The sequence below is a fragment of the Chenopodium album genome, chromosome 21, assembly GCF_948465745.1.
Source record: "Chenopodium album chromosome 21, dcCheAlbu1.1, whole genome shotgun sequence".
Classification (NCBI taxonomy): Eukaryota; Viridiplantae; Streptophyta; class Magnoliopsida; order Caryophyllales; family Amaranthaceae; genus Chenopodium; species Chenopodium album.
Window position 1 is genome coordinate 7,880,607 of NC_137854.1, and position 9,153 is coordinate 7,889,759.

At 30.2% G+C, this 9,153-nt stretch overlaps 1 protein-coding gene across 1 annotated transcript; it reads left to right on the plus strand.

Annotated features, from left to right (window-relative positions):
• Positions 1 to 4,769: 4,769 nt before the first annotated feature.
• LOC145601318 (cyclin-D4-1-like) lies at positions 4,770 to 8,384 on the plus strand. The gene is made up of 6 exons (XM_081657318.1): positions 4,770 to 5,357; positions 5,969 to 6,055; positions 6,225 to 6,323; positions 6,430 to 6,649; positions 6,810 to 6,931; positions 7,264 to 8,384. The coding sequence occupies exons 1-6, from the start codon at positions 5,040 to 5,042 to the stop codon at positions 7,537 to 7,539; spliced, it is 1,122 nt and encodes a 373-aa protein (XP_081513444.1). The 5' UTR covers positions 4,770 to 5,039; the 3' UTR covers positions 7,540 to 8,384.
• Positions 8,385 to 9,153: the final 769 nt, after the last annotated feature.

Below are 9,153 nucleotides of genomic sequence, written 5' to 3' on the forward strand. Positions count from 1 at the left end.
TAGCAATTCACTCTTCATAATTCACAATTGCATCATTAGTACGCTTATGCTTGCATCATTGGCCCATCCTCATTGAACAGTCCCTTTTATTACACACAACAAAATGTTGTGACACATCTCGCATCGAAACGTTTATTGTACATTCATTAAATTGAAAACCTTTTCCTAAACATTAAGGAAATCTATAAATTGAAATTAGAAAATAAAATGAAGATTTCAGATTTAATCCAACCAATTTAATTTTCTGCACCACAAATAATTGCACCGTTAATTTGAAATTGACATGCTGGCCTTCTTAAATATATACTTGTTATATATCATGATTCTTACTTTGTTTATGTGATTTGGATTTGACATATCCTAAGATTAGAAAGAGAAGAGTAAATAATATTAGAGACAATGCACATCACGATTTGTATTTACATTGTATATTGATTATTATACATTAATATTAAGTACTACTATTAGGCTACTACGTCTTTATTCTTTGACACCTAAGCTAGGTAATTTCTATTTATGGTTGTTATGTTTTTAAATTTATATAATTATTAAATACGATCATGTTTTCCTTATTTATGTTTTACTCAATTCAAATGATTATTATTGATCAAATGTGGATATTGTTGATCACTAGCAATGTCGTTTATACCATGTTTCCGTCTACACCAATTTAAATTGTTACGAAGTGCTACATATACACTAAGATATGACATAGTTTTTTTGTAAAAAGTTGTTGTTGACGTATCTATTGTGTTTTAATTAAGATATTTGAGGGTCACGATACATATCTCTTTTTCTTCTTTAAAAAAAATTATAAATTATGGCTATGCATGTAACCACTGGTATACATATTAGTAGGGGTGAACATGGTCTGGTTTGGTGCGGTTTGCGTCTAAACCAAACCGTAAAATACGGTTTGGTCAATTTTCCAAACCAAACCAAACCAAACCATATTAGTATTGAAACCAAACCAAACCAAACCGTAATAATGCGGTTTGGTGCGGTTTGGTTTGCGGTTTATGATGAGACGACATTTTTTCCTTAAAAATTGTCAAATATTAATAAATTTATAATAAAGTTTAAATAATTAGCCCAAAGGGATTAAATTTTACTACAAAGTTTTAATAAAATTAACAACCAACTAATCAAGTGCTAAGTGCTAACACAATAAGAGCAATATGAGTTATATGACCTATTGAATTTTAAGTATTGATATTTGAGAATGAGTATAGAGTATAGTAGTATACTGACCATATAGTCTTCTAATGAATTTTCATGTTTTTTTTTTTTAATTTTTTTATAATATATAATAACTATTTTAATTTAATTAAAAATTATATAAATATTAAAATGCAGTTTACTGGTTTACGGTTTGGTTTGGTTTATAATTTTCGAAAAACCAAACCAAACCGCAAACCATATTTCCCCAAAAATCGAAACCAAACCATATTTTTCCAAACCGTAAACCAAACCAAACCGCTAAAATGCGGTTTGGTCTAGTTTGGTTACGGTCCAAACCAAACTGTGTACAACCCTACATATTAGAATGGGAACACTATTTAACAATGTATAATAAAGGCTAGCTAGGTGTCAATTAGATAATTTAACACACTAGTTATATTGAGGGTGCAAGATAGCTCAATCAGTGATTAGAGCTTTCTTTCCAATTCTAAGGGATTCTTTAAAATATATTGAAGTGATTGTATTGTTCACAGGTAACGATCTCAACTCATTTGGCAAGAAATAACAAGAATATAATTATTAAAAGGAAAAAAATTAAGAGAATTGATTTTGATTTGTGGAGATAAAAGAAATTAAGAAGTTTGATTTGAATATTAGTTTTTTTTTTTTTTAATCAAATATTTAATCTACTCTCTCCTTTTTTGTAATATTTAATTTAGTTTATTAATAGAAAGTCATACAACATGTAAATAAAAATTGAATTTAATAAATACACATAACAAATTGGATCAAATAAAGGTATTCCTTTATCCACATAAGGAGTACAAGAATTAATGAGATTTTACACTGTGAGTTATCCTCTTATGTATTGATGAAATGCACAACCTTTTTGAGAGAAACCAAGCGATTTGTTGTATCCACGAGATGATTTTTCGTTGAATTCATCTAATCTATATCTATATCTATACTTCTATACTTTATTATTATTATTATTATATATTAAAAATCGCTCCTAATTAAAAACGTTTATGTGCCACGTGGCACCCTCGCCATGTCATCTTTCAACTATGAGCATATTCTAATAAAAATGTCCATCATGAGATTCGAACTCACAACCACAAAAATATGCATTAGTTGTCTTACCATCTCATCCATACATTATTCATGGTTTAATACTCAACTCATAAATATATAAGTATATGGATTGGATTGAGATCTGAAAAAAATAATTCATCTTATTATTTGGTAATTATGATCATCAAGATAATAAATACAAGCAAGAAAAAATTAACTATTGTTATAAATTTTAGTTATTTAATTATTTTAATAATTATTATGTCTTTATTTTCATTATATTATAAATTATATACAAAGGATATGTCTATATAAGTTTTTTTACAAGAACATGTTTATATAATTAGTCAATAGTTGTTTCATAATTAATTTATTCAAAGGTTTGATGAAAAACTACTATAAATTATAAACAAATAATGAATAGTTGAATAATAAAGAATGAACTTATCTATTCAATTACAAGTGTTAAAAAAAATAACCCGAAGCATCGCTGGGGCCACATACTAGTTGAAATTGAAAAAATTAATAACTATTGTGATTTGTGATGCAATATATAATTCTTGCCAACAAATTGAATTTAAATCATTCCACTAATACTAGACTAAATTCACTCAACCAATCCCACCATGAGGAACTCACTACACTCGAAAGATAATATGGACCTTAGAGAGAAAAGAAAGAGAAAGTGATTAGGGTTTTTATTTTTTCGCGAAACTAATGTTCAAATTTTGAACTCCCGCCTCTATTGTAAAAATATATCCCCACTTTGACTTATCATTCTTTTAATTATAAATTATATAAAAATTGATATTCCAAAACTATACATTGAGGCATTTTAACAATTCAAATATCCACATTACTATTTTCAGTGTAATGTTATTTGTAGCCCTCAAGGCTGAGAATTAACATTTAATATATTTCCTAATTTGGTATTAATTGGGAATGCATGACAAAAAAAACACGCGCAAATCAATGTAATTAATGTTATTTTCATTTGTTTTTTTAGGACACTAATCAACTCTTTATATGTAGCCCTAGTGTCAATGTATAACATTTTTCTTATTTTTAGGACACCGCAAAAGCCAAAATGAAGCAATTAGTTTGGATCAAAATAGTAGTAGCAAAGTTGCTTTAATTATTTAATTTTTTTATATAATTACGTAGTAATAATTAATGAAAACTTGATCTGATTTTTATAACATGTTGTCATGTTCTATTCACCTATATTATATAGTCATGTTTTACTCGAAAGATTTTGATTGGTCATTCGACACAGTGAAATACTTCGTATGTAGTTATCAATAATTAAAAAATATTAACCAAAAGTTTTTACTCAAATTAAACAAATAATATTTCAACAATGAGTCAAACTCTTCACTAGTCTACTACAAAACTACAGTCAAACCAGCTAATAAAAATGTTGATACCAGTATTTAACGTGAGATTCAGATTGCCTTATTAGACATGTAAATGTTGAATTTTGATTTCAATATTAGAACCATTGATAATTAATTAAAAAATGCATACGCCAGGAGAAAAAGGTTATACTTAATTCAATGTTCTTATAAATAACTGATCTTTAGTTTATTATATTGAAAAATTGATTAGACAATTTAAGATTATTCAAGGAGTTATATTTTAATCTCTTTCGCACAGGATTCTGTACTTAAATTATGAAAACCGTAAGTCTTATGTACATAATACTCGTGACATTACATAATATGCCAGTACTTCATTTATTATGCCAATAACAAAGTAATTATAGGTTACATAGTTGAATTTCATAATCTTACTTGGCCCTTTTTGTTTCTTCCAAAGTCGTGTACTAAGAAAATATCGAGTCAACAAATCTTGACAGATCTGAAGAGTTCCACCTTTTCAAAATCTACATGTTAATAATCCGGTATAGTACTATAAATATGTTCAATAAACCACAAGCAACATCTCATACTGTGTTTGTGGAGACTTTATAATTTAAGCTTCCTAATTACACAGAGAGAAGAAAAATAAACATGAGAGAGTTGGTGTATATTTATATACAACAATAAAAGCTAAATCATTTCAAGCCCACAAAATGTCACCCTACTTCCAATTAAAGCAAAATCACGACAACTTAATTTAACAATTGACAAGCAATAACCACTATACATGAATACTGCAAATAATAATGATCGAAAATACTCTTAATTCTCGACGTATTTCATTTCCAACATATTTTAAAATTCATGCTTCCAATAAAATAAAGACTAAATTCAACAATTGGGTTTTTCCTTTATTTTCTTATTACAAAACCAAGAATTTTTAAAAAATAAAAAAATTCATGGTCATATAAAAATTCCACTACTTTTCTTTTTCATTTCATTTCATTTCTTCCTAATTTTCTTGCCCTTTTTTTAATTTTTGGTTGCTAAATCCGAAGAGTCCACAGCTTTTCTTTCTCTCCCCCAATCTCTCTCTGATTTCTCTCTCTGATTTTACCCTAAAAACACCCACCCCCCTTACCCCCTCACTCATGTTCATTTCCTACATAAACCTCCTCACTTTCTCTCTCTTCCTTCACTCTTCCTCTTCTTCTCTTCACTCCCCTCTTTCTCTCTCTAAAACCCCACAATACCCTTTCTTTCTCTCTCTAAAAAAGCTTCGATCTTTCCCCAAATCAATGGCCGCCATTGTTGCTTTCTTCCCATGAAAGACTCTAACTTGATCAAAACTCAATCTGGGTTTTCCCCTCTTTTACCAAAACTCTCTGTTTTTAGAGGTTTTATCATCATCATCTTCTAAAAATGGCCGACATTTTTCTGTGTGATGAGAGTAAAGATTTCTTCTTTGATGATGATCTTGATGATTCTTCTTGTGGGCCCATTGATTTCGATCATCAATCCTCAGAAATCTTCATCAATCATCATCATCATCGTCAACTCAGTAAATCTCAGCCGTTGATTGTTACCCCTGAAGAACAGAGTATCGATGATGATGAAGCTTTTGCTTCCATGGTGGAAAGAGAAAGTTGTTACTTTCCCAGAGAAGATTATCTCTTCAGATTCCGATTTGGGGATTTAAACTTTGCTGCTCGAACCGACGCTTTTGATTGGATTTTTAAGGTTTCATTTTTTTCAGATTTTTTGCAACTTTTTTAATTTAAACTAGTGAGTAGTCCGGGCGTTGCTCCGGGATACTACTTTTATAGTTGTGCAGCTTCAATACTTTTATAGTATTATACTACATCCGTTTCTTTTTAGTTGACACGTATTCCTTTTTAGGAAGTTTTTTTTAGTTGACAAGTTTTCTTTTTGGGTAAATTTTTTACCTTGTATTTACAAGCTATCCCACTTGCTTTTTCATTCTCTCTCACTCTTTCTCTCCTCCTTAATATATGTGCCTAAATCAAATGCGTCAACTAAATAGAAACAAAGGAAGTATTATTTAGTGTGCAACATTAAAACATAATTAGCTATTAGTCTAGATGGTTAGACAATAATCTCTCTTCCAAGAGGTCTAGTGTTCGAACCTTGTCATCCTGCATAGTGAGGGGTTCTACGTGGCGTAGAGACGTTTTTAGAAACGCGTTTTAATATATTAGTATAGATTTGGGAAATATTTGATTGGATATTGATTTTTTAGGAGATGGGTTTTTCTGGGTTTTATTGGATTTTTTTGTTAAATTAATTAAAATTGTAAAGTTTTGATTTTTTTATTTTCTAATTTTGTGCAGGCGCATTCTTACTACAGTTTTGGACCATTGAGTTTTTGCTTAGCTGTGAATTATTTGGACAGATTCTTATCAACAAGAGAATTACCCGTGAGTTTACTCTAACTTAATCCAATAAATAAAAAAGATTACACATTTATTTCTTTATAATTTTAATTTGTTGGATTAGTAAAGTATTGATCTTTAATTCATGTTTTATTATTGTAATGATTATGTAAATAATTAATAACATATGATCTTGTCTTATAATTATTTCTAGAGTGGTAAAGCATGGGCAGTGCAATTACTAGCTGTGGCCTGTTTATCAATTGCAGCCAAATTAGAAGAAACTAGTGTTCCTCAATCTGTAGAATTTCAGGTAATTAATCCTTAATTAACCTTAATTTATTTCTTATTATGCCAATTTTTAGAAATTTTTTCAGATAAATAAAAAATTAAATTTTTTTTTTAATTTTTTGGGGCAGGTGGAAGATCCAAAATTTGTGTTTGAAGCAAAAACTATAAAAAGAATGGAGCTAATGGTGTTGGATACATTAAACTGGAAAATGAATGCTGTGACACCATGTTCTTTCATAGATTATTCACTCAAGAAATTATGTGATTATCATAATGATAATTTTTATCTGTCTTCTTCTAGTAATGTGGTGAATAGATCAATGCAGCTCATTTCTAGCATTATTAGAGGTATATATCCAATACTACTAATACATTGGTTTATTGATGATATTTTCTATAATATAAAGTTTGTATTTTTACAATTGAATTGGTTCAATTTTAAGAATTCTTACTGTTGTATCCAATTTATTTAGGTGTATGATAAAATGGTTGTGTAAATTAAATGCAGGTATTGACTTCTTGGAATTCAAGCCTTCAGAGATTGCAGCAGCTGTTGCCATTTCTGTTACTGCTGAAATCCAATCTTTGGATATTGACAAGGCTTGTTCTTGTTTCATTCATTTGGACAAGGTAAAAAAAATTCAAGTTTATACATTCAACCATACGTTGCAAATCCTTGTAATTAATGCCGGTAAATTAATCTCTTTGATCATTGGTTTGTCTAGGTGACGGATAATTTACTCCGTCTATCATTCGGTCACCTATGTGTCGAAAATTGAAACAACTTCATCCATCATTCGGCCACCAATGTGTCTAAAATAAACTTCGTGGTCACCAATGTGGTCTAAAAATAAACTTCATGTACCATCTGGTGTAATTCTATGTGATGGAAAATTGAATTCGTGTATTGGTAGGACAATGTGACAACTAATTGAAATGGTGTCGTGTTTGATGATGTGCAGGGAAGGGTGAAACGGTGTGTGGATATGATCAAGGAAAACGCGATGAATAACAGGAATGGGAATGTAGGGGTGGTGGTGGTGGTGGTGGTGGTGCCTCAAAGTCCAATTGGGGTGTTGGAAGCAGGATGTTTTAGCTATAAAAGTGATGAATTAACAACATCAACAACTACAACTACAGTTGTTGCTGTTGGGTCATGTGCAAATTCTTCTCAAATTACTGGAATTAAAAGGAAAAAATTAGACACATCATCATCATCACCTAAGTTGGACTCTTAATCATCAACATAATCTGATTTTGGGGGATAATTTTTATATTTTAAAAATATATTTATTTAGAAATTTATGACAATTTTTGGTTTGTGCATCAGTTTTTGGTTGAATGAGAGCTGGTGTGGTCCTTTAGAGGTGGCCCCCCCCCCCTAAAATAAAACATAGATACAAAGGCCCATCTACAAAGCCCACATACCAAATGAGACACAAACAAAGTTAGAGAGAGAAAGGGTGTACTTTTTAGAGAGAGAAAGACTGATGCAAAGTTGGAAACTCAGAAAATGAAGAGGATTCATGCAAGAGACATGGTGATGAACTGATGATGATGAACAACATGGTAAAAAAAAAAAGTTACTGCTTGGAAATACAAATGTTATGTTATTTTTTGTTGTAGAGTACCTCAATGAGGTAAAAAAAAATGAGGGGGTGGAAAAAGATTATGATCAAGAGGGAAATTCTTTTTTTTTTTTTTTTTTTACTTTATTTTTTTTCTTAATTTATTTATTAGGGGCATAGAGTAGTAGATATCAATCAATTCTCTTTTGGAAAGAAATTAGAAAGAAAGACAAAAACAGTGAATCACAAGAGGAAGTGCCTTTTTTATTGGTATATATAATTATAGTCAATATTTTTCCCTCCCAAAAAAAATTGTAGTTATTGTAGTCAAAATTCTAAATTATTCATATTCCCTTGAATATCTTCCTTTTTTTATTTCTTTTGTTAATTTTCACCCTTTCTATATTTTAACTATGTATGGTGAACTTTGGTCAAAAGTACTGAAATATAATCAAGACTCCATTTTTTTCCCCTTTCAAATAAATGGGGTGGAGTCGTTTTTGTATTGAGTTTTAACTCTATTTAGTGCATTTTGCTATTGTATTTTAGATTTTTAGTTGTAATCTATCGATATGAAATAAAATGTTACTCTGTAAATCATTAATTACACTTAATCATCAATCAATGAATTACCTTCTCGGCTTCTCACCTTGTGAGCTATGTGCCGATAGAAGAGTTGTCAATACTTTTCCAATATTACGGAGTAAATATTTACCAATGTTGACTCGAATTTGAAATAGAAAATAATACGAGTAATTATTGTCTTATGTTAATTTAACCTTTGTATCACATTGCTTATCAATAGTAAATGTTATGGAGTTTTACTAATTGTATGTTTCGATTTTATCAAGTGTCTATTTTATTTAACTCAGTACAAAAGTTCAAACGAGCTTGCCACCATTGAGTATTATTGACCTTTGTTAGAAGTTCCATTCGCTGTAACGGCTGTAAGCGCACGACACCTGTCACCAGCCGAAAGTTTGAATCAAGTACTTGTACTGGTTTCAAGGTTTGAATCAAGTACTTGTACTGGTTTCATGGTTTGAATCAAGTACTTGTAGTGGGCTGGGCCCGGGTCTATGCAAGACGGGTCCATGCTGGGCTGAGATTATGTAACCTAATAATGGGCTGGGGTGGGTCAAGGCCCGTTTAAAGTTCTTTTACTTTTGTCTTTGAGTGGATTTTTTTTTTTTTTTTTTTGATGCAAACGAGGGGAAAACCCCGGAAAGGAAAAACTACAACTAAAACAAACTAAGTATTAGGTAAACGTGGCAAGGCCACACT